Raw genomic sequence first — 27,993 nt, forward strand, 5'->3', positions numbered from 1 at the left:
ATGCACTCTTTCTACCCTGTAGGTCTACAGTCCACAGACGCAATTATACACCAACATCACCAAAAAGGTAAGTCTAACTGTATCAAACACAGCCCACATGAATATTCAGTCCGGAACAAGAGAAACTCCCAATCACATACATATAACTATACACAATCCCAAACCGGTGCTACGTCATTACTCCCTTTTCAGTGCCTTCTTTCTTCGCTCCATGTTGCAGATTCCATCCTCTTTACTTCCAGAGCCAGACGCCGTCCCTGCTCTTGTGGGCCTTTCTTTTCAGCACCTCGTCCACCTTCTCGCGCACACCCGGCTTGTCGCCAGTTAGGCCGACAAAGTGCTCGATCGGGTCATCCTTCGCGCTGGAGGCGCCGCGGACGAACATCCGGATGGCCGCCTCCGTGGGCAGACCGTAGTGGTGGGGGTATTCGTTGTAGTCGCCCTCGCTCGGCAGCTCGAGGCGGGATTCGCCCTCGGGGAGCGTGAAGAAGCGGTCGACCATGTCGGTGGTGACCTCTTCCAGGGAGGCGGGCTGCCATGTGGGGGCACGCTTGTCGACCAAAAGGGCCCCGACGCCCTCGTTGAAGTCGGGGTGCCGCATGAACTGGGAGGCGATGTGGGCCTCGCGCTGGAAGGCCTCGGCGATGGACCACTTCTTGCCGACGCGCATCTGGCGCAGTGCGACCTTGAGGGAGGTGGGCGAGCGCTGCGCCAGCGTCTCCAGGGTCCGCGTGGCCCACGGCGTGTTCTCCTGCTTCAGCGCCTCGATGATCCCTTCAACCGTGTTGTGGCCGAAGCAGCGGTCGATGGCCTCCCGCTTCGAGCCTCCGAGCTTCACCTCGGTCGACACCGGCAGACCCGTCGAGAACTCTGCAATGGTGCTGTTGACCAGGTCCAGGCGCTCCGGCAGCGTGGCGTAATCCTGGAACACCAGCTCGGACAGGCGCTGCGTCAGATTGCCGAGCACGCTCGAGTCCAGGTAGTGCGTGGCGATGCCGGCGAACAGGACCTGGGGGCCGTTCAGACGCTCCGAGGTCAGAGCCAGGTAGGTGCCCAGCTCGCCGTCCAGCCGGGGCAGGAAGAACGAGGCGCCCACGTCCGGGAAGAAGCCGATGTTGGTCTCGGGCATGGCGAAGACGGTGCGTTCGGTGGCAATGCGGAACGGTGCGTGGGCGCTGAGGCCCACCCCGCCGCCCATGGTGATGCCGTCCATCACGGAGATGAAGGGCTTGGTGTAGGTGGCGATGAGGTGGTCGAGCTTGTATTCTTCGGCGAAGAACTCGCTGGATCTCTTCGGTCCGTCCTCACGCGTCCGGTTCTGCTCGGCCAGGCTAGCAACATCTCCACCGGCGCACATCGCCTTTTGGCCGGCTCCGGCCACCATGATCACGTTGGCGAGCTGAGACTTCTTGTATTCCTATCCGATCGGTCAAGCTCGTCAGTACCCGCCAAAGGGCCGTTCGAAGGGAAGATCGGATCCGAGGGACACTTGCTCACCTGCAGGCGAGGGGTGATTTTGTTGACCATCGACCAGTTCAAGGCATTGAGCTTCTCGGGGCGGTTGAGCTCGATCAGCCGCACGCCGTAGAGAGAGCCGAATAGAACGTCGTCCTGTGCGGGGGTAGGAGCACCTTTAGAAACACCTTTCATCTGGAATCGGTTAGCATCCAGAGCTCGACGGCAACAACCGATTGAGCGTACATTGGTAGCAGAAGCCGTGAAGGCTCGGTTGGTGACTTTTGCGCGGAGAGGCATGGTGGTGGTGGCTGGTGAAAGCCGCGAGATCCAGCTCGACGGCGTTGAGAACCGGCAAGCACTGTGTCGGACCAACATGAGGCAGACCACAGCCGGTATTTAAGGGGGAGGAGAAGTGGACTAAAGGAACGGAGGAGGGGGAAAGAGAGGGGAGGGACTCGGGGAGGGGGAGTTTGGGGTCCTGTGAGATGATTCAATAGGAGGAGAAGCAGCTTTCGTTCGGTTCTCCGCTTTGCAATCGACAAATCGACCTCGGAGTTTTTTTCGCGCCCATGATTTTCCTCGCCGGCCAGCCGCGGCGCAATCGCCCACCGGCAACAGGAGCGTCACCATGAGTGATTGTCCGAATTTTCTTGATTTTGGTTGGGTTGTCTCGATTATTGTTTAAAAAGTATAATCTTTGTCTTATTTCCAGGCATTCTCGGAAGCAATGGCTCCGATTCAAGCATCAATCCGCACCTCTGATACCAGCACCACCACCACCACCACCACCACCACCACCACCACCTACACCTACACCTACACTCCATAGCATAATACGACCGTAGGACAAATAAAATGCACAGTTCAGGACCCATCATACACATTGCTCAATTCTATTTGTACAATCAGAGAAACCATATCTCGGTCATAAAGCAAAATCACACCCATACCGAACAAACAAACACAAAGAAAAAATCCCCATCGCCAACTAAATTGCAATTTAATACAAAGCCCGCCTGGGCTCGTTCTGCAAGTCCCTCGAATGTTGGGCCAGAATGCGGTCCAAAGCCTGCTTCTCGATGACCAGACGGCCCGTCTCCAGCAGATCCTTGACATCCACGTCGCGACGGTCCAGGATCTTCGCATGCTCGCCGACCTCGCGCACCAGCCCGAAGAGGTTATCGTTCACCCGATCCGTGATCAACGTCGACCGGCCGAACTCGCGGCCCCAGCAGTTGGTCTTGAAGATCTGCTGGACCAGGTAGGGGGTGGCATCCTCGGGCAGCGCCATCTCGTTGTCGACGATGATGAGCTGGCCCCGCTTGTAGCGGTAGCTGAGGGCTATCCGCCAGGCCTGGTCGTAGATCTTGCGGGGCAGGTCCGTCGAGAAGTCGCGCGGGTGAGGACCGAAGGCGACACCTCCGCCCTTCCGGATGGGGGACTTCTTGTCACCGGCACGCGCTCGACCGGTACCCTTCTGGTTGAACAGCTTCTTGTTGCTGCCGTACACATCTTTCCTCCACTTGGTGCTGGCGGTACCTTGTCGGGTCGCGTCACCCTCGTAGATAACGGCGCGGTGCAGGATGTCTTTGCGGAGGGGCATGGACAGGTGGTTGCGGGGGTATTCGACGAAGCGCAGGGGTTCCATCGAAGGAAACGAGTAGGTGGTGGCCTTGACGGGCTCGGGGTTCCATACGGGCTTGGGAACCTCTCGCGTCAGATGGTCAATGGGGGCGGTGGCCTCGGTGGCCATCGAGCGGGACAGCGACTTGGTCAGGCATCGTTGCTAGGGAAAAGAAAGGTTGTCAGTAGACGGTCTACGGTATACGATTTTTGGTATATCTTCAATGGCATAATCGAATCAGACCAAGGAAGAAAATAGGCCGTCCTACCGTGGTTGTCTCAGCCCCGGAGAGCAGACCCCCGGAGCTGCGAGTGAGCCGCAGGAGGGCGCGAAGAGCGTCACTTCCAGCCATTGTAGATGACAAGGAGCAAGAGAATCCTTTCGAGGATCAACCTGAATGGAGGACAGACGATCGCAGGGTTGGTCGCGGGCGGAGGGTCGAGGGGGAGAAGCAACAGCAAAAGTTCGGGTGGTTCTGGCACTAAACCGCCTTGAGGCTTGGCCAAACCCGACGAAAAAAGTTCCGTCCGGCCAGGAAGGGAAACCTCTCGACTTTGCCGGGGAAATCCTTCTTGTTGCCTCTTATCACCACAATCACCACCACCACCACCCTCCTCCCCCTCCCTTGTTTATCTTTTTTTCCTCCCATCTTACTCCCTCAAGATGGCTCATTGTGAGCGGGCTTCCAAGCCCTTGCTCCAATGCCTGCAGAAGACCTACACCAAGGGTCTTCCAGGTCTCCAGCTGCAGTCTACCCGCGCCTTCCAATCGACCGCTTTGGCGCGCGAAGAGGCTCAGACCGAGACCAGGTCGCAACCCTTCTACAAGGCCCCCGACCCGGCTACGGTCTCCAACCCCCGACTGGAGCGGAAGCTATTGCGCCAGGGTGTTGCCCCGATTGGATCCCGTCGTCGTCGCGTCGCCCTCCAGGATTCCCTCAACATCCCCTTCGAGCAGCTGCCCTACCAATGTTTCCAGGAAGCCCGGAAGATCCTGGTGGCAGACCGCGAGGAGAAGCTCCGCGAAATCACATCAATCCGGGAGAAGATCTCGAGGCTTGAGGGTCTGTCGACCGAGCAAGCCGGCGGAGAGCAGGTGAAGAAGTCCAAGCTGCGGGCCATGGAGCTGCACTTGGAGCACCTGAAGATCCAAGCGGATATCAACGACCCGCTGGTGAAGAAGAAGTTTGAGGATGGACTAGGTGAGACTTTCTGGTTCAAGACATTGTCGTTCCGCTAGGCTAATTGTGGCCGCTGTTGTGGTTGTTGCAGGTGATATGAGCAAGCCCATCTACCGATTCCTGGCCGACCGCAAATGGCGCGAGTACCGCCGCAAGATCCTCGTGCAGAGAATCACACAGATGAAGGTGATCCCGGATGTCATTCCGCACTGCGATCCGACCCTGGACACGAAGCTCTACTTTGGCCGCCGGCAGATCCAGCCGGGCGAGTTTGTCGACTCGAAGCTGAGCACGGAGGCGCCCAAGCTGAACGTGCAGATGTTCGAGGCCGGCGAGAAGCTGGTGACCATCGCGGTCGTCGACCCGGACGTACCCAATGTCGAGACGGACGGGTTTGATTTCAAGATGCACTACCTGGCGGTCAACGTGCCGATCTCCGCGGTGAACACCAAGGTGGATCTGTCGCAGCTGTCGACCGAGTCGCAGGTGGTCTTTCCCTGGGCGCCGCCGGTGGCCCAGAAGGGCAGCCCCTACCACCGCCTGGCGATGGTTATCTTCGAGCAGAAGGAGTCGAAGGCCCTGGACTTCGCGGCCGTCAAGGCCAAGGAGACGGCGCGCGAGAACCTGCTGGCCCGCGCCCTGGAGTCCCGGTACCAGCTGAAGCCCATCGGCGCGCACCTGTTCCGCACCCAGTGGGACGAGTCGATGTACGAGGTGATGAAGTCGATCGGGTTTGCTGATGCCGAGATCGAGCTCCGCCGGGCGCCAGCGGAGCGTCTTCCCTACAAGCGCCGCAACCCGGCCAACATGCGGTGATTTTTTTTTTTTGACTCTGGTTGTATTGTACAAGAGAGCTTGATGTATGAATATGCACAAATTGGATTAATCCTTTCCCAACTCCAGACTCCAGCCATGCTTGTAGAATATACAGCGCACCCACACCGTGCGTTCGTTCACCTCCTCAGTCCAACTGCGCCGGCTTCAACGTATTCTCCACCCACATCATCCGCGACGGGGGCCACACCCTCGCGACGATCTTGCCATTAATCAACCCCATTGGGATGGGTCCGTAGTTCCGCGAGTCTCTCGACCAGGGGAGGTTATCACCGGCGAGATAGACATGTCCTTCGGGGACCTACACCGGGACGAAGCGTTAGCTTAGCACCAAACCTATCCAGCCCGAACCCATGACCCCCCAAGACCCCCTACCCCCAAAAGCAGAAAAACTCACCCGAATCATCTCCCCCGTCCCCCCAGCCTCCATACTAAACGGCAGATCCCGACAGACCAGATCTCCCGGCAACCCAATCACGCGCTTGGCGCCGTTGACCCCCAGGAAGGAGGGGTGGTAGAAGCGCACGACGTCGCCGACGGCGACGCCGCGGCCGTGGCGGTGCACGCGCGAGATTAGCAGGTAGTCGCCGCGCGGCTGGAAGGTCGGGTACATCGAGGGGCCCTCGCTCAGCTGCACAGTCACCAGGTGCTCCCAGACGAGCGTGCAGGCGCAGAACAGGCCCAGCCCGTTGAGGGTCAGGCGGAAGACGTGCGCCGGGGTGCTGCGTTGGAGAGTGGCGCGGAGGAGGCGGTCCATTGCGCTGCGCTGCCTCTGCCCGGTGCCTGGGTGGGTAGGTGGGTGGCTGGGTGGGTTTGCGAGGTGGAGGGATATACTGCAGTGTACGGTTGATGCGATTGTATATCTACGGTAACTAATTGTACGGCGGCAGGTGAGGGTCCCGCGCCGGAGCGGAGGGGAGTGTAAGGCACGTGATTTGACAGGGTATATATAGTGCGGGTAGCGTTTTCTCCCACAGACTTTTTTTTTCTCCTCTACTGTTATGCTCTCCTCGACCATTGCGTCGGACTCTTTCAATTGACATCAATTGCCAATTGCATGATCCGATCTCAGCTGATGCCGGCTCATGCTTAATGCTGCATTGACCTGCAACAGCTACCAAGTAAATTCGCTTCTAAAATTGCTAGAGCTCACCGCTGCCGAAATTCAACACCAGAGCGCGTGAGTGTGGACAGTGAAGCAAGATGAATTGTACAGTTTCCTACCCTACGGGGTGGGGGATTTCCCTGAACGATAGCCCGACCAGGACCCCATTTAACTATGGGAATGGGCGGTTGGGTGGTAACGACGGGAGACAAATTCTCTATATCACGTAGATTCTTGTTAGAACCGAACAATTGAAGTTTCATTATCATATCATTCTCCTGGTGGCGTTTCAGTCCTCAATCCTCCCACATCGCATCCGCATCTATTCAACCACAATTAGCCCAAGTCCCCAGCTCCCAGCCTCCGCCAGCCAAATGGACAGATAGAAGGAAAAAAAACTCACCAGGATGCAACCCCCCCTCCACCCCCTGCAACCCCTCCCTCACCCTCTTTTTCTGCTTCCAATCCACCCCAAACCTCCCATCCCTCCCTTCACACAACTCCTGCATGCCCCCGGGCTTCGCAATCTTGACGCGTTCCTCGGATGTAAAACTCGCCATCAACTCCGGCGCCCCCATCGGCACGGCATCCCCGCGATCCACCTGCCAGAAATGGTACGTCTTGCCGTACAGTGGGATGATGTCCTGCATCTCGGCCGTCTCAGCCTTCTCCCAGAGCGCCTGGGGCACCCCCGCCGGCGCCGGCATCACCAGCATCCCCGATTTGACCTCGAACTCGTGCGTGTGCCAGAGTTTCCGTTCTTCGGGCGGTAGGCTATTGTAGAGTTTGGGCGTGATCATGTATTCCACCCCTAGCAGGCGGGCGGTGGGGGTGGGACTGTCGTAGAGGAGGCATTGTCTTATATCTTTTTTTGGTGGTGGTGTTAGTTTGCGGGAGTTCGGGATGTTGGGGGGTTGGGAGATGGTGAGCTTGAGTAGGGTTGAGTTGAGGGATGGGCTGGGTTTTTGGGGGGGAGGCAGGCAGACTCACCCTCCGTGATATGCGAACAGTAGTGATTCGCCTCCACGCAGCGCGTCTTGTCCGAGGCGTACACGTGGAAGGCATTCAAGTGCGCGCAGATGTTCTTGACCGGCGCGAAGTCCTGCACCATGCTGGCCCCGGTCTCCAGCACCCGGCTTTTGGTGCTGAGGGGGTCGCCGGGGAGCTCGGGGGTGTGGTGGTCGTGGTGGTGGGACATTGTGCTGCTGCTGCTGCTGCTGTAGTCGATGGACTGGACTAGCTCTTGGTTCAGGGTGTGGAGGTATAGGAAGCAGTGCTTGAGGTAAAGCTATCTTATACGGTAGTTGGTTCTATACTCTCTCTGCAGGTGGTGTCGGACGTCTGACGTCACCATGATTGAGTGCAACGCCATGTATGTAAACATGGCAGCGGGGATTCACTGCAAGGTTGTGGTCGGCGACGTTGCTTTCGGCGAGGATTACTTCGGCGATTGAAGCGCAGAGGGGGTTGGCTGGATCGGGGCATGGTCGTTTGCTGTCCACGGTGGGAACGTGGGAAGCTGAGTTACTGGGCTGGGACAATAGCATGTCGATGAAGATTTGAAGGGTAGAAGATAAGAACCAGCCAGAGTGACAGCAAGCAGTCTTGAAAATAGTTACTAGTATGAAACAGTCCAATGCTTCCACTTTCCACCTGTCAACCATACGCTACATCCGTCACCCGTTATACATCGCCCATCCATTTTCCTAGGATATACTGATACACCGCACTCAGACACACCACCACCACCCTACATGGCATTCTTCATCTCCCGCAACGCCGCCATCACCTCCACCGGGTCCGTCTTGCCAGTCTTCTTCTGGATTTCAGGGTCCTACTAGACGTTAGTTCATACTCCCAACCCATCCAGACAGACAACTTACATTGACGCGCATGAAAACATTGTGCAGCTAGAACAAACATCCAAGTCAGCCTTGCCTTCCAGAATGGAAAATCAAGACCTACCTTCTCATCCCCAATCGTGAACTTCCCCTGCGTCTCCTGATTCGCCTCCGCAAACGCCTCCAGTCGCTTGATCGGCTCGGACTGCGACACCGCCAGACAGAACTTGACGTTGGCCTTGGTGTATTCATGTCCCGGCTGAAGCCAGTCAGCAACTCATCCACCATACCTACCTCCATTCACTTCCCTTGGACTCGGAAGGAGAAGAAAAACAAAAGGTACGGAAACGTACATAAACCTTCGTATCATCCGGCAAAGCCGCTAGCGTCTCATTCAACGCCTTATGCATCTCCGGGGCGGTCCCCTCGAAGAACCTACCACATCCTACAGCACCGAATCATGAGCTCATTACCCCCCGCACGAACCCCCCACTCCCTCAAAACCAAAACGTGAAAATCAAGGCGGACGGGAAACTCACCCCCAATGAACAACGTATCCCCCGTAAACACGACCTTCTGCTCCCCATCCTGCATGAAATAGCAGATGCTATCCTGCGTGTGACAGGGCGTGTGCAGGGCCGTGACGGCGATGCGCTCGCCGATACGGAAGGTCTCGCCGTGCGCGGGCGTCTGCGTCACGGACTGGCAGTCCTTGCCGCCGATGACGGTCAGCTTGCCGAAGGTTTTGAGCTTGAGCGGGTGTTAGTTCACGGTCTGTACTCCCGGGGAAACAAGATTGGTTTTTGGTGGTAGACTCAAACTGACCAGCTCGTTGTTGCCGCCGGCATGGTCCCAGTGGCTGCGGGCTGCATTAGCATTGCTCTGGAACAAACTGGACTCGACTCACTGGTGAGTGTTGACGATCGCCGTGAGATCGATCTTGCCGGCTTTGATCTGCGATTCTAGTTCGGGGGTCACCCTAGCCCACCTCACGGTCAGCGATGCTGTGGGGTGTACTGTACACTGCCCGTGTACATCAACTGAAAACCTACTCGGGCGGATTGGCCGGGTCGATGATGACCGACTGCTTGGTGGGCTCGTCGGTGACCAGGTAGGCATAATTGTTGCCCTTCCCGGTCCCTATCGCGGGAAATCAGCAGGTATACACAGCAGAAGAGGTGTAAACATCTGGGTAGACCTACACATCGGAATCGATTGGATATGCATGGCTCTGGAGGAGGGGGGTGCAATGAACCTCAAAGGACGGAGTCTGGCAGCTGAGAAGATCGTTCTCGTGAAGTTTAAGGACATGAGGGGTTGGCAGCACCGGGTTATCACGAGCAGCTGATTGCGATGCGGGGGAGGGATTGTTAATCTATCATCATGGGTTAGAACCGTAAGCGGTGATTGGAGATTACCTCATAGGTCAACCCGGTTCCAGCTGCGGCCCCGCTCCAGCCACGTGTGGCTGAGTCGGTATACAAGCATCAAGGCAGGAGGTGAATATTGACATTTATTTCATAACCAAGTAACACTCTTCATGGCAAGTCCGCCACAAGCTCAATGGAATAAGATATCTATCTGTCTATACAGTTCTTCCCAAGGTCCGGTTTCTTAATATCCCATTGACTTGATGCCAGACCTCTTCAACGAGTACAAAACATCCTGGTTGTGCACCAGCTTCCGCGTCGTCGCAGCAGACCTCGTCATGCGCCCTGAGCCCTCGCCATCAGCCGACGGCGCTGCCTCGTTCTGTCTCTCCGCCAGCCTCTCCTTCAGCAGATCCGTCCAATGGTTCGCAACTTGCTCACACACCGCCAGCATATACGCATACGAGACCAGCCGTCTCCGCGACTCCCACTGCGCCGAACCCAAGATGTGGTCCAGCCACAAATAGGCACCCTCACAGCGGGGATCCGTCTTCGCCTGATCCGGCCGCGTCGTGAACGCCAGCGCATTCGCTAGCTCCTCCGTTAGACTCGACAGAAACGTAGGCTGCGCATCTGCAACCATCTGCAATAACGGATCCCATCTGTCGAACTGAGCAGCCATTGCCTCTCCCATCCTGTAGACCCGAATCAGTACCCCCCACCCCCATCGCGTAAGAAAGAATGAAAAACTCACCTCCTCCCTCCCGGAACCAACAACGAATCCTGCACCAGCACACTCGCTAAAGCGGCCACCCCGCGCCCCGACGACCGACACGTCGACACCACCTCACCGGCAACGGCATTCAAATGCTGCTGGACCTTGCGTTTCTTCCGCGGAGGTTGCTGCTGCTGCTCTCCATCCGCGACAATCTGCTCCAGAGTGTCCCGAAACGCCGACTTGAGCGGCTCGAGATCAGCTTCCTCCTCTTCTTCTGGCTCGGCGCCTTCCCCTTCCGCAATAAGCTTCTCTGGCACTCCACTAACAGGGGCTCTTACAACCCCCAAGCCCGGAACAGACGCCTCGGTCTTGACCCAGTAATAATCCCACAGCCACTCCAGGGACCGCTGCGACGCGTTGCGCAGCACCGTCAGCGACGGGAGCTCGCGGTGCGTGGCCTCGTGCCGCAGCTCCACGAACGAGGCGGGGAGCCCCAGGTCCAGGGCGCGCTGGAACATGGTCCGGCGGACACCGCCGAGCTTGGAGTCGACGAGGCCCGTTACGAAGCTGGGGGAAGCGTTAGTCACCATTTCACAGGGATTAGGTACAGAAAGACACAGAAAACAGAAAAAAAAAAGATTACTTGTGGAGAGAGAGAACACAAACAGCTCAAGCTTCTCCGCATGCAAGATTCCCTCCAGAAAAACACACCAAAAGGAAAATGGAGACACATACCGACAAAAAGCAGCCGCATAGGTCGCGCGAATAGAGAAGATGGAGTTCTTCTGCGCATCATCATGGAGAATCGCATCCGTTAACAAGGCGGTCGCCTCGACGGGATGGGGGAGGTTGCCTCGCAACTTCCATGCGCTAACCTAGAAATCGGAGTTAGCTTTGGCTCCTCTCTTTTTTGTTTAGATTCTCAACATAAAAAAAGGATGTGAATGGGGGCTGGCTTTTGGGGAGCTACGCGATGGAACTTACTGTGGCGCAGGCCCTGGATCGCATGTCGGGCCCATCGTATAGCGGCGGAGGGTAGAATTGATTCCGCACCACCAGTAATTGGGATTGCTCCTTCCACGGAGTGAAGATGACTTTGGCCATGATGCCGGAAAATCCTTGGTGGCTCAAGTCAAAGTGAGAGAGTTTCACTCAGCTCGTACAGTACACCAAGGTTTCTCCCTTCTTTTGCGACGGGTTAATTGACCTTGAATCTAGACCTGGTCGTCTACATATCAAAGGCCGCGGTGATTTTATTTGACGGCGGAAAGGTTTTTCCAGCCGACGGGGGGTTCGGTTCTCACCGTCCGCGTCTGGCTGTCTCTTCCCAACTGCCAACTGACCAACTACTAGTGCCTACTCCCTTTTCCTCCTTATGTCTACCGAACAACGAATTACTTGACACTCATTGATCATCATGGTCCATCATATATGCCATCCCTGAGGATGTCTTCATTCATTGGTGTTACAACATCCAAGGGTTCTCTAATACATAAGGTAGTCATCATAAAAGAAGGGAATAAGGTAGTTCCAATCAGCCATCCCAGGGTATTTGGTACATGTAAAACGCCGTCCGAACCCAAACAAACAACAAAAATACACAACTCCACGCTATGCAATGCTGAATAGCGAATACAGGATTCATAAAAAAGTTACAGGCGGATGAATGCGTTCCCGAAAAATCAAATCCAGCCATAGCCGTAATTGACGCAGGGCTGGCTAGCCATGTTGATGAGCGGCTGAGATCCGACAATCGCATGTGGCTCGAAGTCATCCTCGAAGAAGAATGATTTGTGCATCATGTTCGCGGCGGGTTTGACGGGCTGCTGACCGACGTGGGGTTGGGGCTGCGTCGCGTTTGGAGCCGCGCAGCTGGAGAAGGCGGCCTCATCCTGCTCATCCTGCTCATCCTGCTCTTGAGGGGCGTCATCGTCGTCGTCTTCATCGTCGTCATCGTCATTGTCTTTGTCCTCCGCGTTGTTTGCTGAGGGAGTGAATGTCTCTTCCAACTTCAAGCCCTTGCCAGACAGACCCAGGAGCGAGGTCTCACTCAATGCGTCGGGGTTGCTATACAGGCCCATGCCAACGAGTTCGTCTTCCGGGTTGGACTTGGCGGTCAGATTGTCGTCCGGACGCTGGATGGGAAGAAACTGAGGGGTGGCCGGGCCTGTCAGGCATCCTGAGGATGGCACACTCTCGTCATAGGTGGAGTCAGCGACGTAGGCGGAGGGCATGCTGTTGTGCATGGAAGCCATGTCGAATGACCAGCAGTCCGACATGGGCTCAGTCATGGCGGGCATCGTCGAGTTACTTGTCTCCCAGGAGACGGGGTCCTCTTGGACAAAGGCGGACTGGTGAAGCGGCAATTGATTTTGCACGCCAGCGAAGAAAGGAAGCCCATTGGCGTACGAGGACAGCATGTCGTTGCCTTCGAGGACAGCGGGGGCGGTGGGGAGTGGCTGAGGGCACATGCCCACGGCGGCAAGGCTGTCCAGAGTGGTCGAGTTCGCGAAGTACGGGTCCGTCGGGAAGGTGGACGGGTCCATGACTGGATGCCAGCTCATCGGCCGGTTGCGACTACTCCTGGAGAAGGCGGATGCCAAAGCGGCAGGGTTGAATGGGGCTTGGTAGCCAGGGTACATGGTCGAGCTGTGAGGCATGGTCGTCGTCCTCCGTCTGCCAGCAGAAGCAGGACTGTTGCCGGCACTCCGGGGCTTGGTCACCCGTCCGGTCTGCTTTGGCCTAGGGAAGGCATGGATCATGTCGCGGAAGGTCGAAGAACGCATGCATGGCTGGTTGTTGGAAGCCCAGGCTGGGTCGACGAATGAGGCTTGAGGTTGCCAGCAATTGGCCATTGGGGATATGTGTGGGCGGTAGAGTGAAAGAAGGATAGGTATGGGCCTGAGAAGAGGTGGTGTTCAAGAGAGAGAATGAGGGTGAGAGTGAGGTTGAGGTTGAGGTTGAGGTTAAAGAGGTGGTGGATAGTGGGCATGAACATTCATAAATATAGGGAAGGCAGGATGGGGGGCTTGGGAGAAGAGGATCTCCGCTTATATGAGTATCCAATACGGGATAGGACCCATGGATGACTGCAGGAAGCAGTAAGAAGGATCTCCGAAATGATAGACTGGGGTTCGAGACTTAACATCCACAGATGACACAGGGGGCGTGAGGGTCACAAGGCGTTGAGGCAAGGTACGGGAAGCAAGTGCGTGCGTGCGTGCGTGCGTACTAAGGTTAGGCCAGTTCCAGTCCCTTAGATTGATTATTGTTCGGTAACAATCCCAAGAAGTATAAGGCGATAGGCAGAAGAAAGTGAAGGATATCATAGTAGTAAAAAAAAAAAAAAAAAAAAAGGGACAAGCACCCAAATTAGGCATGGGTGATACATGGCGCTGTGGAACGTAGCCTATGTGAGTATGTACTTACTTGGGCACATTTCTTGATCTACCATCCGCCCCAGTTCCACGATCCATTCGGGTTACTAACCACGACTGGTGTGAAGTCGTAGACTAGACTACTCTAAGTGTAAAGCGTAAAATGTAAAGGGAAAAAAAAAAAGGATAGGCACACGCTGAGATGACACGACGTTGACACTAACGAAAACAGACTAGTAACAGGCCAGGGCAAGACATGGGATGAGTGGAGAAAATGGAGGGGATAGTCGTAGGATGGTAGACCACAGGAAGAAAGGAACGAAGGAAGGGATCCAGCCTGGTGGTGATTCAGATGAGCCCATGCCACACGATGTCGAGATCCACTTTACCTGTCTTGACTCAGAGGCAAAGAGAAATCCAAGAAAAAAAAATAGAAAATAAAAAAGCAAAACAGACTTTTGAACTACAGATCCATGGGTAGAATGGGGTGACGATGGATGATGATGGTGGTAGCGTGTACTGTAGTGTACTCCGTACTATTTAAGTGGGGAGGAGTACTTATTGTTGATAGTGGGGATGATCAGACCCGTTGGCCGGTCAGTAGTAAAGTGAATGAATGAGTGCAGTATATGTAAGTGTAGCTAGTCTAGTAGGTCGGTCATGGACGTGCAGTGCAGTCCACCATCTAAGAACGGGGAATACCCAAGAGAAAATAGATTAAATCAGAGCAATGCCAAAAACAAAAAAAAAAAAAACAAAAAAAAAAGAGAGAGGAAATGGGAAACCGGGGCACAGACAGATGATCATCATTGGATAGGAAACTGGAATCGGGGGAGAGACTCTAGCCAGAGGATCCAAGCCAAGCCACCAGCAAGCAGCAGCAAAGCAAAGATGATGGCCGGGATGGAAGTTAAAGAAGGAACCAGAAACTGGGGCCTACCACGGAGCAGATACGGAGAGAAAGTCTGCGCGGTGGGTCTGGGACATGCCGAAACTAAACCAAACTAGACTTGGGAGGGAGAGTAAGAGAGTAAGGCAAGCCCGAGACTGGCAAGACAGACAGTCAAGCAGTCAGTCTGGGGCTAAATTGAGCAAGCCACACACTACTTACTCGTAGATGATTCCCGTACGGAGGACGCAGTTACCTTACCATACAGTGTACACCTGCAACTCACGAGTAATGGATCATCAGCAGCCTGCATCGCTGCCTCCTTCTCCTTCTTCTTCTTCTTCTCCTCCTCCTCCTTGACTCCTCTTTTGTCCGGTATTGGAAGCGAGGATTGGATACTCACGCAGTAGGAATCATGTGTGTGAGCTGTTACATCGGCAGAGACTCAGTCGCCCAAACCCCGTTACAGAATGCTGCTACTGCTGCGGTAGCTAGTATGGGGTAGTGCTGCCGTGTAATGTCCAGTACTGACTGGGACAGTACTAACTGTGATACGGTCGATAGTTGGTCGGTTGATTGATTACGCACCCCAGCGATCCTTGATGACATGCCCCTTCTAACTTACTTCGCGCCCTTCCCCTCATCAACATCATCATCGTGTCCTCCGTGCAATGCCGAACGGATGCTCAGCTCAGCTGCAATCTCGTCTCACAACCAGGGATAGATAGATGAGGGCCTGTCTCGGGCCTGCATTGGCTCATATTAACTGTCTGCCTAGCAGGGACCGCGACGAGCTAACACCTATCTACTGCCCTCAAGCCTCCCTTTCCAAGTCAGACTATCAGTGCGTAGGACGGTTCGACCATCCAATCACTCCAGGCGCCGGAGGAGCAGGAATTGAAGGTCAATCAACGTCTTAGTCACCCATTGAAGGAATTCAATGCCTCGAGTTGGCAACCTTAGCGGCGAATGACCCACGATCCGACCCGATCAACATCATCATCAATCACTAACAAACCCTGTGGCGGGCCAACAAGCCAACAGGCCAACACCTTTTTTGGTCACAACGTTTCCGTAACTATGGAGTACTAACGAGTAGTCTAACTAACTAACCCCGTGCCCCCTTCCAACTCTGCAACTCTGTCTCTGTCGAGACTCGAGCGAACCTTCGGTGCACTAAACTCCACAATCTGTATTACATTGATTACTTCTCAATAACTTACACATGCTCCTTCTTCCTCCCCCCCCCTCCCTCTCCCCCTTCATCCATCCTCTCGTGCTTTTCTTGTCGATACTCGCAAGTAATCTCCCTTCTTGACTTGCCGTCTCGTTTGAGTCCCCACAAGTTCACCGTTTCCAACGCGTCACAACGCCCGTTACGCAAGGGTTACAATAACTGCCTGGGTCCAGACACACTCGTAACCGAGCCTTGGACTAATCACTCCTCGGCACTTGCTCATACTATCAGCAGCAAGCAGCAAGCAAGCAGCAACACCTTGTTACCTCCGGCAGTCTCACTGCCTTGGTTCAGCCCGCAACAAGAGTTACGTACAGTACGTACTACTCAACCTAATTGGACGTGCACACACTTCAAATGGAAAGCCCGACCGTTCCGTTCCGTTTGTTGGCCTTGTCATCGGCATCACCGGGCGCACTGCACATTGACTTGACTCCATCCGGGGAGGGGCCATATTTTAGGCTTTTACGTACTATGTAGTTTTATTTGTAGATAGGTGTTGCAACAACTATTCCTGGCCAACCGAATCCGTCGTCTCGGTAGACGATAGTCTGGATCAGCGACTCAGAGTATTCGTATATGTCTCTAGACTACGACTAATAATACACAACTACGACAACGACTATCACCAACACCAACCCATCTCACATAACGCATTCAGCAAGATTCACCCACCCGGATGCCACACCTCCCCACTAGTTGGGATAGTTGGGACCTAAACACAACCAAGCTATCTTAGGGGGAACCAGGCGGGACACGAGGGGGCGATTTCTGAGTCTCTCATTCCGGTCCGGGATATTGACTACAGAGTCTCCGTACGAAGTACGGGGTACTGTACTGTCGTATATACTCGTAGATAGTCACCGGTTTTCCATCCATCGATCAAAGAAACCCGATAACAAGATGCCAAGAACCAAGAATCGGAGGGGGGTGCCCCAGCTTATCACCTTGACATTCACAGAAACAAAAGCCCTGAGCCAGCCCACCTACGGTTTTTTACTGTTTTCGGTTCTGTAACCTTTTTACCTACGGAGTTATTTACCCATAGTATGACTTCTGAGTGCCTATGGTTAATACGGTGGGTTTCATGTGCGTACTGTACACTTCGCATTGTCGAGCTGCAGATCACATGTATAGAGAAGTAGTTACAGTAGTTACAGTAACTCACCCTACCCATCTCATGCCGAAATGTGTGCACTGAGACGAGGAGGAAAGAAGAAATGTGGGATGGATTCGATCGGCGGGTTTGTACTGAGTAAAGATGCGCCAGAAAAAAAAAAAAAAAGAAAAAAAAGGAAAAGCCAAAAGCAACTTGATAAACCCGCCGATTTTTTTGTCTTGGGTTAGGTTTGGGGGGACACTCAAAATACCTTCACCGAAAGAATGACGGGAGTAACGTACTTGGTACTGAAGGAGAGGGCAAACTTTGCAACTGGAAGGGAAGGAAGGGAAAGGGCGGCGGCGGGGCCCAAAAGGCGTACGGTAGAGAGAGCCTGGAGAGAGCGGGAACTTCGGCAATGAAGGATGACAACATTCTGGCATAACTTCAATCAAAGATTGCTTAACCCACTTCCTCCCTCCCACCCCTGCGAAAATGGTCGAGGAGGTAGGTGATGGTGATGATGAGATCTAGAGGAAAGGGAATAGGGCTGTGTGACCAGTCAAACTGACTGACACTAATCATAGCTTAGCTGTTCATTGTCTGTGTATGTACAGATGGAGTACTCCGTACGCTGCCGCCATCCCATTATGACGAGTTTCCGCGGCTGCACGCCCCGCAATGAAGTCTCCGTGCAAGTGACTGCCACGCTATGTATTAATCACAGTTTGGGTCCAATGTTCATCCGCCGATGAGCGATAATTAGTTTGACCTCGATATATGAACCTTGAACAGAAGGGGGCGGGGGAGGATTATTCCATTGATTAGTTGTACAGCACTACTATATGTAGAGTTGTAGTGCTTACACACGGCGAGGATGAGCCGATGGAGGCCATTTCCAGAACAAGGGTTGATACCGGACTAGGACGGATTTTCAACGGAGCTTGACCACTTCCAGTTTAGAGCCCGGGAAGACCCCCGTCCAGAGCCCAGGTACAGGAACTGGAACTTGAAGGCTGAACTTGAAGGGCCAGGTAGCCGATTCCGGCTTTTTTCTTGTTTTCTCTTTTCTATTTTCAAGTCACCCCGTTTTTGTTTTTCGTTTCCGACCCTCTGCCTGGAAAATTGGTCTTCAGAAGCAAAAGTGCCTAACCCTGCGTGCATCGGGCCAAAGGGTGATGGGGAATAGACCTTCCCGCTAGTAATCAAGAGGAAGCAATCCGCATTTCATGACCGGTGATCAGCTTGGTGTAACCACATCATCGACCTTCAACCGAGATTCCTGAGAAGGGCCTTTTCAAGGCCAGGGTGAAGCACAAGCTGTGATCTGTGGTTGGAACCTGTCCCTGTTCCGAACCCATGTCCTCAGCCCAGCTCCCCGGGGAGAGAGGCCAACGGGTTTAGTCACTTTACCTGGGCTGGAGCTAAGGTAGAAAGAAGTAAACGGCCGAATGAAAGGCCCCCAGAGAATGATATTCAACGCAAAGAAAAGAAAAGAAAAGAAAGAAAAAAAAAAAAAGACAAAGAAAAACCTCCGTGCGACGGATTGGGCGATTGTAATCTAGACTAGACTACATCATATCATTGAACGCAAGTGATCGGACAATTGAGATCATCACCTAGCTGTGACTACAAATCAGAGGCCGGAGATTATAGGAGGGGCCATCGGAGCTCATGTGCAGGGCCCACTCGACTGCAGGGGACGGACGGTGCAAAGAGGGAAGCAAAAGAGACGAACAAGATTCCAGAAGGTCAGGGGTCAGCTTTGTTTTCTCGCGGATGGGGCTTAGAGGGGCAAAAAGGGAAATTCCCACAGCAATTAAAAAATGAGAAAGGGAAGAAAAAATGGCCGAGGTTGAGAAATGAAGCCATTTTAGTGCAAGTGCAAGTGGATCTCTCGTCTGTCTCCGAATCTCCGTCCTCACCGCGGCAGTCGGCCGGGGTTTCCTAAGTGTTGCAGCTGACTTAGCTGACTTTTTTTTCCCCCGCCGTGTTAATGAGTTTTGCTGAAAACGGATGGGAATTAGTCAGATAGCTAACGTGATCCAGCCTAGACTAGACCGGAGGCCCATGTATCAGTACCAACTCGGGACTCTCACTGTAGTAGGGATCCCTTGGCTGTCGCTTCGGGGTATACGTAAGTATACAGTAGTACTGTGTACCGTACCTCATAGCGCTTCTGGTCAGTTTTCTGTAGAGCATTCCGCATTCCCTACTTGATATTACTTGTAAAGGTGTACGGGGTACAAGCAGGGGAGTTCAACGAGTCAGCTCACCTCAGCGCAAGACCTGTGGTATACTCTATGCAGTTAGTGAAGAGTGTATGATGAGTTACTCGAGACTGGCGTGTTGCACTCAATGAGTACTTCATCGACCATGCTGATCATTACCGACAGAAGACCCGCTACTCCGCTATTGCAGACAGTCCAGCGCAGTCTGGAGACTAAAGATTGGGCGCAACAACTACAGCCCTGCGTTGGCGTTGATTGTCCATGCTTTTGGCGCTTACTGAGAAAAACTCATAGCACTGGGTAACTGACCGGTAGTGCTTTGGTTTCAAGCAGCCAAGAGGGGGCGGATCATTCTTGAAGGTAGAAGGTACCGTAAATGACCATCTTTGCGGACGTTGCTGCGACCATATGCTCATGATTGGTAAGACGCAGGCGAATATCAAGTGTGGAGAAGGATGCCATGCCAATCTTTATCGATCTGCTGCACAGTCGACCTTTCCTTTGTCGAGATCCGAGCTCTGTGACGCTGCTCTCCTCAATCAAATGGCGGCTATCACGGTGGCGAGGATTAGCTATGGAGCTATGGGGATAGTCGCCCGAAATATCGACTCTCGGATAATTCGATCAGAAGGCAGGCAGGCATTCTGCTGTGCTACTGGTCTCAAGACTCTGCTCCTGAAACAAACACTGGGGTCAATCAACAATGAGTCCATTTGCATGGTGCCCTAGCTTCTCCATAATCCGACCGACGCCTGATTCATGTACTCGGCTCGATTCAGAAACCAGCAAAGTAGCGGTCGCCGCCCGGGAAACAGAACTAAATGCTGTATGGAGTAACCCTGGCAGGATCGACCAACAACCAACTGATTGACCTGTATCGCAAGTAGGACACGAAGTTCACGGTTTGGCGGGTCATTCGTCGTCTTTCATCACTCCTCTCACCACGAGTCACAACAGTGAGATAAAAGGTCTTAGCTTCGTCGCCTCGGTTGTTTGCGCGTTTATTTGTTTATTGCTGCTACGTACTATAATCTATAGTAGCACAAGCCATCAACTATAGTAGTTTCGTATCAGGCCCGAGCGCCCTTCCACTGGACAAGCGAAATACACATTCAGAGCGGTAAACAAACTTGCCTATCTGTGTGACATGAAAGGCCCTGCTGTATATCTGATACACTATTTACAATGCCAGCACAGGATGCGAGATTACTGGTTGCTATTCCCAGAGCCTCGCATACTGCAATGTGTTGGTTGTCAGGTTCAGTCGGCATTCAAGCCTCTCTGCGACTACCTTGCCTCGTCAAACGAGGGAGACCAAGAGGCTCATGCATGGGGCTGCAGCTCGAGCTCAGATCAATGACTGCAGCGTTATGGTTGGGTCGATCGTGACACCACAGCAACCTGCACCGTCCATGAACACTTTGCTTGCTCTCGTGATGAACTCGACCGTACTAGTACTCGAAGCTAATCAAATCCTCGCCATCTCCTCAATGACACAGCCCACTGGATTCAACAATCCTGTTGCTGCTGCCTTCGGCTCTTGAAAAGGTCCTATGCCAGTGTAGAGACTAAACTCATCGTCCTGAACTGAGAAACAGTAGCCGACCGCAAGCCATGGCCGACGCCACGATGTCTGAAATCGGCATATACGCATAAATGACTCTCAATTAACTGCCTGGCTCTCTCTGATTACGTAGGGAGCCCCCAATGTACCGCTCAAGTGGGTCATTTCTGGATAGGATGCCTCCAGCGATAAGGTGCAGCACACCAGGAGACTAGGGCTGTCTGGCGCCTCTGCTCGGACTTCGGACTTTGCAAGTCATATGGACCAGCATAAAGACTATAAGCTGGATGTCTTTGAGAGCCATCAAAGTACCATCAGCCCCCCGACAAGACAAGCAATAATCGATTATCAGCTTTTAAGGTACCTTCAAGAGTTCCAGGTGAGAAAGGCTACTACGAAAGGCAGTTATCTGCAGGTTGCCATGAGTCGAATGGCATACATACATACATAGTCCATGCATGCATGCATGTACGGGGCCCAGAATAAGGTGTTTTCCGCTCAGCGAATTATGTTCAAGGAGAGGAAAAGAAGTAGGAGTGGAATTATGCCCGATGGCAGGCTGACTGCGATCCTCCATAAAGAAAAAAGACCAGACAGGTCAATCCCCTCCCCCTCCGTTGTCTCACCAAGAGAAGAGCCCCTTTGTCTTCAGACGACGCAACCACATACTCCAGGGTAGGTAGGTACTAGGTGGTGTATGGTACAGCTCCGTACAGCACATATGATCGACAGTGGTCTGAATGTAATATATGTACAGTACGTTCTCACACTGGACGCCTGACCATCATTACTACATAAGTCGGCGCCATGATGGCTGCAGCATTCTTACTATTGATTAGTTAACATTGTTGCATTGTTCCGATCTAGCTAAGCAGGGTCCCCAGGACTCGAGGTCACACAGAATGTGGTCAGAGCTTAGCTTTGTCCTACATGTCATCGGGCCAGTAAGGTGCAGCCAATGAATGTTCCATACTGCCGGGGAGGGGAGTCTGGAACCTTACCAGGTGCAGTACCTGGTTGAGTCCCCAGGAGACTATGCCAGGATTAAATCATGACTGATCTCGTCTAAGGTACCAAAAATGGGTGCATTATATGTATGAAGGGGCGGGGGTGGACTGGCTATCAGGCCACCATTCACTTCCAGTGTGTGACTGTGTCAGCCATGCAGAAATTGATGCGGACAAGGGGAGTATGCAGTCTTGCAGAGGCAGTGGATTGCGGAGACCACCTGACCGGTTGAGGATTGAGTAGAGCCGACTCCGTACTATGCAATTGATTACTTAGTATTGAACTAACCCAGGAACAGCCTTGAACCGGTGCACATTGCCTTAACCAAGGGCGGGTGCTCCAGCCTAGTTGCCCCTCAAGAGGGGCTTGAAGCTCAAGTCACCATCATCATCACTTTCACCACTGCACCACGGTCACCTCCTCTCCCTGGGCCCTGATGTATCATCGTCGTCACACTTGCCGTGACAATGTCTCCGCAGATGGTTACCTTACGCGATACAACCCCCCCCCCCCCCCGCAAAGTGGTCTAGGGATAGGAGGGCGCCTGGTCGTTTCACTCCCAAGTGTCTCTGGCAGCAAGCCGGATCTAGTCAGCCGTCCCAATAGAAGCCCTGAGGCCACTGCAGTGGGTGGGAATGGAACCCATATTTTGATTCAGCGGATCCAGAGAACACGATGCTAGCGACGTGCCTGCCATTGCAGGGCAACCGCAAAATGGGGACGGGCGCAGCAGAAACAAACCAGAGGAGGCAAAAGTGGAAAACACACCCACACCCACATTGACAGATCACTATTTAAGGATCGGCCGTAAATCGCACCAGACCCGACGCACCGTGGCCCGACTACGGTCGATGATAGTCGCCGCGGTCCCACCAATGTATTACCCAAATAGGCAACCAAGTCACAGGGCGGGAAACTGGAATAGGAGACCTTCTTGTGGTTTTTGCTGCTGTTGAGCAACGCGAGCTGCTGCTGCTTAAGATCCTGGCTGCATTGTCACGGCAGATCGAAGTGGGGAATCGAACTTACTTACGGCATACTCTCTCCTGTGTCTCCTTCCCCCCGTTCCCCGTTTGCCGCAGCGAAAATCTTGCGTTTTACTAAGCTCCTGTACTCCCGTACACCGCAGAACGAGGGGGAAATTAGCTGAGGTTTAATTTTCCTCTTTCGCTTGAAATTTGCCCCCCGATTCCCCATCTCCCCCCGTCAGCGCCCATCAGTCGGATTCTCAGACCCTCATTTGCGAGTAATTATTCTCCATCGGCATACGACGGGGTTCGATAACATGGACTCTATGATCAGGCTCCACTCCTTGGAGCGACTAACTACCAATAGTGACTGTCTATTTGTAGGTAAGGTGTCTGACCGTTATGGTGGGCCAGCCTAGTGTGTTCCATTGAGCAAATAATGCGCCAGCCCATCATCATCCACCACCATCTTGTCAAAACTGGGGAGGGGCAAGTCCACTTTATCACAGAGCCAGCCAGTCTTGCCATGGGATCTGTATCTCAGCCTAGTTCGGGGGGAGGAGGAGGAGGGGGGCTTGGATGGTTACGGATAGTCGGCTCGTCAGCAACGAGAAGGACACTTTGGTCTGGCGGTAAAGCCCAATAACCTACCGGGAGCGGTAAAGTGTTTGACGATACGGAGGAGATGGATGGATGTCTCTCAACTCTCTCTCTCTCTCTCTCTCTCTCTCCGCTTAGTCCGGCCCGGAGTTCATGCGCTGCACTGGAGACTTTCTCAATCCTTGGATTTCAGACTCGCTCTCGAGTCTCTGGCAAGCCTTTCTCTCACACCGCACGCAGCCTGTTCCACTTCCGAGGTCCATGTCACTCAGTCACCTCCACTTCGACTCGGATTAACCTTTGGCGTGGGCTGTGTTTTTCGAGGCTTTAGCCGATTCTTACTACGGAGGACTTCCTTCTCTCCTTTTCCCTGGAGGATCTTTCGAACCGGTCCATCATCGCATGGGCAACCGGATTCCATCGGCGACTGGAGTTCGGAAAGCCACATGGCTGACTACGCGTCCCGCTTCCTACCAGTGGTCCACTCGTCTAGGACTTCTTGGTGACTGATTGATTGATCGTTTCGCTGCCGCCGCTTCTGGGGAAACAAGCAAGCGACTGGCGGTCCCCGCCTAAAAGCGAAGAAATATGGAACGAGACACGTCCGAGAGGGAGAGGAACCGACGAGGGTTCATCACCTCCTCACTCCCTGATCTAATCCTGGTCCTTTGTCTTGTTCCCATTGAACGGATCCGGTTGTAGAGAGTGGGAGGGGGTGAAAAAAAAAAAAAAAAAAAGAAATGTCAAGTTTCACTAGTGACTTTGTCGGTACGATAAGTTGGTAGATTAAAGGTCAACACCCTGGTAATCGGTAATCCTCCATCTCTTCTCATCTGTAAAGTGTAACTAAACGAATGAGGGGCAAATGAAATCACACGGGAGCCGCGGGAGTCACGAGTAAAAAAGCAGCAATGCCGCAAAGCAAAGTCAAGCAAAGTAAACTTACACTTAGGTAGTCTAGTGATTGTTTTAGGGCAGTGGATCCCGGATTATTCGGTGGCTGGCAACATGGCACGTTGTCGGTGGTGATGATCATTCTAACACTATTCTCTTTTCACTCGGTGAATTGTTTTTAAATTTATTCAACATTTTTAAACATTAAACTGAGAGCAGAAGTCTGTCTATAGTCTAGTAAGGGAAGTGGCTGACCGTGGCTTTGGACCGCTCCGCCCAGGGCTAGATCTTGAACCTTTGTCTTGCTTTGGAGGGAGTTTATTGAACCTTCCCTAAGGGCACAAAGGCTCAAGGATGTTCGCGTTTCTTGTTGATGCTGTGTCCTTCTTCTCATGACGACTTCCCAGGTTCAAGCCCATTCCTTGGAGCCCCGAGAGAGCCCCGGGCAACGCTCGGTGGATTAGGCCATGTTCCGTGTGCTTGAATCTAATGGCCTACAGTACAGGTGATTTGGGGAAGGAAGACGTTGCAACAAACGATCGATCCATCAATTTCCATTCTCGTGTCTTGTCTCGGTCAGGCTGTGTGGCTGGAATCTGTTCGGCTCCCTGCAGATCCCATGGTGATACGGATGATGACACAACCCAGACACTGCCTAACTACGCAGTAGATACTCAGCAACTTTCCCTATACGTCAGGAACCCAGTATACCTACTGAAGGTCATTATCATTCGGAAGAGACGAGGGAAGGGAGGGGGGAACGAGTGGAGTTATGCTGTGAACGGACTGCATTGATCACCATGTGGTTCAAGTGGCAACTTCTTCCTAGAGTATCTTCGCAAGTTCGCATCCTTCCATCCATTCTACTCCCTTCCTTCTCCTCCTTTTCCCTTGGGCCATCCATACCCACCTTGGCTCGATCCCATTCTCTTCTCCATCATGGATCCGGCACTGCCTGCCTTCCTGCCTTGCTCGTCCCGTATCCGTTTTCCCGCCTGTGTTCGAAACAATTGGATGGATCTCTTTAGGCATCACCATAAACTCTGTAGTCTGTTCCGCCTCGGAGAGCGGAGCAATTGAATCCCATCAACGTGAGACAGTATGCGCGTCTCTGGCGTTACGTGGACTTTCTAATGTTACTATATACGGGTATGCGTAATTGTATATCTGGTGTGTATGTTGAATGTACCAAGTAAAGGCCGAGATCCTATCGACGATAGCCTCGTGTTCTAATTATAACGGGCGGTTCGCACCAGGTTAAGTTCCCCGTCCAGCTGCCGAGAGCTTGCGATTATCTTGACCAGCCAGCCTAGGTACTGTTCCCCGGGGTCATAGGTAAGTGGTTGATGGAGTTGTGATTGTGCACTCGGCTATCTACTTGGTCACGCAGTAGGAGCAAGGTCTCACTCTTTCTGATGTGTAAATGTGTAACGTGAGATGCCGGCAGAGCTTGCTGGGTTGAGCTATTTCGAAGGCTTAATGGTCCATGCTGCAGGGTCCTGCCTCTCAGTTTGTGTTTGAGGCTTTTTGTACTGTACGAAGAGAATGGTTGGCTCGTTTGTTTGTCCTATCTATGTATCCTGCAAGGATACAATGAGAACTGCCCGGGTGTGACTCTTGGGATGGGATTATTGGGGTCTGGTGATAATGCTTGTAGCCGGGGTCATGGTTGATCTTTCGACGCTAGGGACTTGGTTAAACTATGGTATTCGAGCTTGGAATTTGAAGTGTTCAAGTTGTGGTTGAGCATAATTGTTGGTGGAGGACAATCGATGCACATACCCCAAACCCCATGCGGAGCCACCCGGTGTCAGAAAATATATATCGTTCAACCAGAGAAATGCCCAGCACGGACTTCGCGATCTGACATGGAGACACTATACATTCCGACAAAAAGCGTCCATGTCTCCACTGGCTCCATCACAGATGCTATACACGGCGCTAGACTACAGTTTCACCACCTAATTCTCATGGCTATCCAGCATAAACCATGTTTTCGGTCGCGTAGTAGTGAGGTGTTCGCCGGAATGGTGCAACGACGTCATAGCCCGCAGCTACTCCGATTCCGATCGCGACCCTCGAACTTCGACATCAGTCGACTCCCGGTATTGACAGACTCTCCAGTCTCAAAACAACCAACCGCCCGCTCGAGTCTCACGAAAAGGCTTCTTTTGAACAGAGTTGATGGATTTGAGTCCGAAGCAAGGTGGTGCTGTACGTTCTTCAATGGCTGAGAGAACACGCCACAGGGAAACTGATTTCAATGCAGGACGGAGGGGTAGATGGCGAGATGGACGATCCGAATCAGTTGGAGGTATTGTTTCAGTCACGCTCTTCCATCTCAATTGAAAGCGAGCAGAGCTGACCGTATGTGACAAATGTCAGGTTGTACTATACCCCGAGTCCAGCCATCGCCGCAAGTCGTCCCTGGTCATGGCGGACGACCCCAACACCCGCCCCAACCTCTCGTTCCCAGATGAAACCACGGCATGCTTCGTACATTCACTGATCGCGGGCGAATGGGGAGACCCGACTAACCGGATCAAAGAGGTCAAGGGCTACACGGCCAAGGACAACGAGGCGTTGAACGAGGAGGGCGCGGCGGACGACGACGACAGCAGCGGGAACGACATGACGGTGGCCGAGAAGGCCATGATGCAGTCGCGCCATCTGACCAAGAAGCAGCTCTCGGACATGGCGTGGAACGTGCGCAAGCTGTCGAAGAAGCTGGACAGTGTCAAGCTCCGGCTCACGGTCAGGACCGTGTTCCTGGTGACCAAGGCCGGCGACCAGTCGGTCATCGGCTCGACGCGGCAGGTCGCCCGCTGGCTCCTGTCCCAGGAGCGCGACACGCCGTATACCGTCTACGTGGAGAAGCGCCTGGAGTCGGACCCGGAGTTTGGCGCGGCGCAGCTGCTCCGCGACGAACCCTCGGCGCGGCATCGCCTCAAGTTCTGGGACCACGACCTCGCCGCGGAGCGCGCGCACCTGCTCGATTTCGTCATCACGTTGGGCGGCGACGGCACGGTGCTGTTCACCAGCTGGCTGTTCCAGCACGTCGTGCCCCCCGTGCTGTCCTTCTCCCTGGGGTCGCTGGGCTTCCTGACCAAGTTCGACTTCAACGACTACCAGAACACCCTGACCACCGCCTTCAAGGAGGGCGTCGTGGTCAACCTGCGGCTGCGATTCGAATGCACGATCATGAGGAGTAACCCGCTACCGGACGGCTCGCCGGCGAACGCCCGCAAGCGGGATCTGGTGGAAGAGTTGATCGGGGAAGAGGCCGAGGATACGCTGACCCATAGGCCGGACAAGGTCTTGCAAATATTGAACGATGTTGTCCTGGATCGGGGGCCCAATGGGAGTATGTTTCACTACGATTCTGATGGTTAACTACCGGGATCATCTGCTGACGGGATTGTTGGCTAGCAATGTCCTCGATCGAGCTGTTCGGCGACGACGAGCACTTCACCACCCTTCTCGCCGATGGCGTCTGTATAGCTACGCCCACCGGATCAACTGCGTACAACCTCGCAGCTGGGGGTTCTCTATCGCACCCGGATAACCCGGTCATACTGGTGACCGCAATCTGCGCGCATACACTATCGTTTCGACCTATCATACTACCAGACACCATCGTCCTTCGCATGGGCGTGCCGTACGATGCCCGGGCTAGTTCGTGGGCAAGTTTTGATGGCAGAGAAAGGTGTGTCCTGCAGGCGAGTGCGAGGGCTCCTGGGCCAATTGACTAACATTGTATATAGGATTGAATTACATCCCGGAGACTACGTGACCGTATCTGCATCACGATACCCATTCGCCAACGTCCTGCCCAAGGGCCGACGAGGTGACGACTGGGTACACACGATCTCGAAGACACTGAATTGGAACTCGAGACAGAGGCAGAAATCGTTGGACCCACCACATGAAGATAAGAGTGGGAAATAAGCAGCGACCGTGAGGCCTGGCCCAGCAGCCCAGCGCTTGAACGCATGA

The 27,993-nt window shown here is 53.6% G+C and overlaps 12 protein-coding genes across 12 annotated transcripts; 5 read left to right on the plus strand and 7 right to left on the minus strand.

Annotated features, from left to right (window-relative positions):
- Positions 1 to 13: 13 nt before the first annotated feature.
- BO82DRAFT_308215 (mitochondrial 37S ribosomal protein mS47) lies at positions 14 to 1,944 on the minus strand. The gene is made up of 3 exons (XM_025632307.1): positions 1,702 to 1,944; positions 1,498 to 1,650; positions 14 to 1,417 (listed from the first exon to the last, which is right to left on the minus strand). Exons 1-3 carry the CDS (start codon positions 1,831 to 1,833, stop codon positions 233 to 235), a joined length of 1,470 nt encoding a protein of 489 aa, XP_025492779.1. The 5' UTR covers positions 1,834 to 1,944; the 3' UTR covers positions 14 to 232.
- Positions 1,945 to 2,323: 379 nt separating this feature from the next.
- Positions 2,324 to 3,526, minus strand: BO82DRAFT_353541 (mitochondrial 54S ribosomal protein uL4m). The gene is made up of 2 exons (XM_025634980.1): positions 3,351 to 3,526; positions 2,324 to 3,244 (listed from the first exon to the last, which is right to left on the minus strand). Exons 1-2 carry the CDS (start codon positions 3,432 to 3,434, stop codon positions 2,459 to 2,461), a joined length of 870 nt encoding a protein of 289 aa, XP_025492780.1. The 5' UTR covers positions 3,435 to 3,526; the 3' UTR covers positions 2,324 to 2,458.
- Positions 3,527 to 3,647: 121 nt separating this feature from the next.
- On the plus strand, positions 3,648 to 5,163 carry BO82DRAFT_353543 (mitochondrial 54S ribosomal protein mL38). The gene is made up of 2 exons (XM_025634981.1): positions 3,648 to 4,283; positions 4,354 to 5,163. Exons 1-2 carry the CDS (start codon positions 3,746 to 3,748, stop codon positions 5,076 to 5,078), a joined length of 1,263 nt encoding a protein of 420 aa, XP_025492781.1. The 5' UTR covers positions 3,648 to 3,745; the 3' UTR covers positions 5,079 to 5,163.
- On the minus strand, positions 5,095 to 5,942 carry BO82DRAFT_391430 (putative mitochondrial inner membrane protease subunit 1). The gene is made up of 2 exons (XM_025638566.1): positions 5,494 to 5,942; positions 5,095 to 5,397 (listed from the first exon to the last, which is right to left on the minus strand). Exons 1-2 carry the CDS (start codon positions 5,851 to 5,853, stop codon positions 5,224 to 5,226), a joined length of 534 nt encoding a protein of 177 aa, XP_025492782.1. The 5' UTR covers positions 5,854 to 5,942; the 3' UTR covers positions 5,095 to 5,223.
- Positions 5,943 to 6,105: 163 nt separating this feature from the next.
- On the minus strand, positions 6,106 to 6,501 carry BO82DRAFT_353545 (uncharacterized protein). Its single transcript, XM_025634982.1, has one exon. It carries the CDS (start codon positions 6,462 to 6,464, stop codon positions 6,246 to 6,248), a length of 219 nt encoding a protein of 72 aa, XP_025492783.1. The 5' UTR covers positions 6,465 to 6,501; the 3' UTR covers positions 6,106 to 6,245.
- On the minus strand, positions 6,498 to 7,467 carry BO82DRAFT_431514 (OBAP family protein; the record flags this gene model as incomplete). The annotated part of the gene is made up of 3 exons (XM_025640706.1): positions 7,192 to 7,467; positions 6,605 to 7,066; positions 6,498 to 6,523 (listed from the first exon to the last, which is right to left on the minus strand). Exons 1-3 carry the CDS (start codon positions 7,397 to 7,399, stop codon positions 6,498 to 6,500), a joined length of 696 nt encoding a protein of 231 aa, XP_025492784.1. The 5' UTR covers positions 7,400 to 7,467.
- Positions 7,468 to 7,762: 295 nt separating this feature from the next.
- Positions 7,763 to 11,337, minus strand: BO82DRAFT_382821 (glyoxylase). The gene is made up of 13 exons (XM_025637964.1): positions 11,115 to 11,337; positions 10,866 to 11,005; positions 10,167 to 10,697; positions 9,673 to 10,107; positions 9,245 to 9,273; positions 9,095 to 9,182; positions 8,950 to 9,021; positions 8,868 to 8,901; positions 8,582 to 8,792; positions 8,396 to 8,487; positions 8,167 to 8,301; positions 8,085 to 8,111; positions 7,763 to 8,035 (listed from the first exon to the last, which is right to left on the minus strand). The coding sequence occupies exons 1-13, from the start codon at positions 11,232 to 11,234 to the stop codon at positions 7,952 to 7,954; spliced, it is 1,998 nt and encodes a 665-aa protein (XP_025492785.1). The 5' UTR covers positions 11,235 to 11,337; the 3' UTR covers positions 7,763 to 7,951.
- Positions 11,338 to 11,546: 209 nt separating this feature from the next.
- BO82DRAFT_353550 (uncharacterized protein) lies at positions 11,547 to 13,286 on the minus strand. Its single transcript, XM_025634983.1, has one exon. The coding sequence runs from the start codon at positions 12,983 to 12,985 to the stop codon at positions 11,813 to 11,815; it is 1,173 nt and encodes a 390-aa protein (XP_025492786.1). The 5' UTR covers positions 12,986 to 13,286; the 3' UTR covers positions 11,547 to 11,812.
- Positions 13,287 to 22,781: 9,495 nt separating this feature from the next.
- On the plus strand, positions 22,782 to 23,844 carry BO82DRAFT_353552 (uncharacterized protein). Its single transcript, XM_025634984.1, has one exon. The coding sequence runs from the start codon at positions 23,193 to 23,195 to the stop codon at positions 23,607 to 23,609; it is 417 nt and encodes a 138-aa protein (XP_025492787.1). The 5' UTR covers positions 22,782 to 23,192; the 3' UTR covers positions 23,610 to 23,844.
- Positions 23,845 to 24,778: 934 nt separating this feature from the next.
- Positions 24,779 to 25,151, plus strand: BO82DRAFT_353553 (uncharacterized protein). Its single transcript, XM_025634985.1, has one exon. The coding sequence runs from the start codon at positions 24,798 to 24,800 to the stop codon at positions 25,023 to 25,025; it is 228 nt and encodes a 75-aa protein (XP_025492788.1). The 5' UTR covers positions 24,779 to 24,797; the 3' UTR covers positions 25,026 to 25,151.
- A 320-nt stretch (positions 25,152 to 25,471) lies between these two features.
- Positions 25,472 to 26,377, plus strand: BO82DRAFT_59434 (uncharacterized protein). The gene has a single exon (XM_025641367.1). It carries the CDS (start codon positions 25,770 to 25,772, stop codon positions 26,229 to 26,231), a length of 462 nt encoding a protein of 153 aa, XP_025492789.1. The 5' UTR covers positions 25,472 to 25,769; the 3' UTR covers positions 26,232 to 26,377.
- On the plus strand, positions 26,288 to 27,945 carry BO82DRAFT_373818 (putative NAD+ kinase; the record flags this gene model as incomplete). The annotated part of the gene is made up of 4 exons (XM_025637390.1): positions 26,288 to 26,311; positions 26,383 to 27,361; positions 27,427 to 27,703; positions 27,762 to 27,945. The coding sequence occupies 4 exons, from the start codon at positions 26,288 to 26,290 to the stop codon at positions 27,943 to 27,945; spliced, it is 1,464 nt and encodes a 487-aa protein (XP_025492790.1).
- Positions 27,946 to 27,993: the final 48 nt, after the last annotated feature.

This window comes from Aspergillus uvarum, assembly GCF_003184745.1.
Source record: "Aspergillus uvarum CBS 121591 unplaced genomic scaffold BO82scaffold_21, whole genome shotgun sequence".
In the NCBI taxonomy this organism is placed as follows: Eukaryota; Fungi; Ascomycota; class Eurotiomycetes; order Eurotiales; family Aspergillaceae; genus Aspergillus; species Aspergillus uvarum.

Bases quoted from the DNA above. Each gene is read 5' to 3' on its own strand.
- BO82DRAFT_308215 (XM_025632307.1), bottom strand. From the start codon at position 1,833: ATGTTGGTCCGACACAGTGCTTGCCGGTTCTCAACGCCGTCGAGCTGG. The intron at 1,651-1,701 runs GTACGCTCAATC...AACCGATTCCAG, and splicing joins TCACGGCTTCTGCTACCAAT to ATGAAAGGTGTTTCTAAAGG. The intron at 1,418-1,497 runs GTGAGCAAGTGT...CCGATCGGATAG, and splicing joins AAATCACCCCTCGCCTGCAG to GAATACAAGAAGTCTCAGCT.
- BO82DRAFT_353541 (XM_025634980.1), bottom strand. From the start codon at position 3,434: ATGGCTGGAAGTGACGCTCTTCGCGCCCTCCTGCGGCTCACTCGCAGC. The intron at 3,245-3,350 runs GTAGGACGGCCT...TCTTTTCCCTAG, and splicing joins CCGGGGCTGAGACAACCACG to CAACGATGCCTGACCAAGTC.
- BO82DRAFT_353543 (XM_025634981.1), top strand. From the start codon at position 3,746: ATGGCTCATTGTGAGCGGGCTTCCAAGCCCTTGCTCCAATGCCTGCAG. The intron at 4,284-4,353 runs GTGAGACTTTCT...TGGTTGTTGCAG, and splicing joins GAAGTTTGAGGATGGACTAG to GTGATATGAGCAAGCCCATC.
- BO82DRAFT_391430 (XM_025638566.1), bottom strand. From the start codon at position 5,853: ATGGACCGCCTCCTCCGCGCCACTCTCCAACGCAGCACCCCGGCGCAC. The intron at 5,398-5,493 runs GTGAGTTTTTCT...GTCCCGGTGTAG, and splicing joins GGACGGGGGAGATGATTCGG to GTCCCCGAAGGACATGTCTA.
- BO82DRAFT_353545 (XM_025634982.1), bottom strand. From the start codon at position 6,464: ATGAAACTTCAATTGTTCGGTTCTAACAAGAATCTACGTGATATAGAG.
- BO82DRAFT_382821 (XM_025637964.1), bottom strand. From the start codon at position 11,234: ATGGCCAAAGTCATCTTCACTCCGTGGAAGGAGCAATCCCAATTACTG. The intron at 9,274-9,672 runs GTCAATGGGATA...CCCCTCCTCCAG, and splicing joins TTGAAGAGGTCTGGCATCAA to AGCCATGCATATCCAATCGA. The intron at 8,036-8,084 runs GTAAGTTGTCTG...AACGTCTAGTAG, and splicing joins ATGTTTTCATGCGCGTCAAT to GACCCTGAAATCCAGAAGAA.
- BO82DRAFT_353550 (XM_025634983.1), bottom strand. From the start codon at position 12,985: ATGGCCAATTGCTGGCAACCTCAAGCCTCATTCGTCGACCCAGCCTGG.
- BO82DRAFT_353552 (XM_025634984.1), top strand. From the start codon at position 23,193: ATGGATGTCTCTCAACTCTCTCTCTCTCTCTCTCTCTCTCTCCGCTTA.
- BO82DRAFT_353553 (XM_025634985.1), top strand. From the start codon at position 24,798: ATGTGGTTCAAGTGGCAACTTCTTCCTAGAGTATCTTCGCAAGTTCGC.
- BO82DRAFT_59434 (XM_025641367.1), top strand. From the start codon at position 25,770: ATGCACATACCCCAAACCCCATGCGGAGCCACCCGGTGTCAGAAAATA.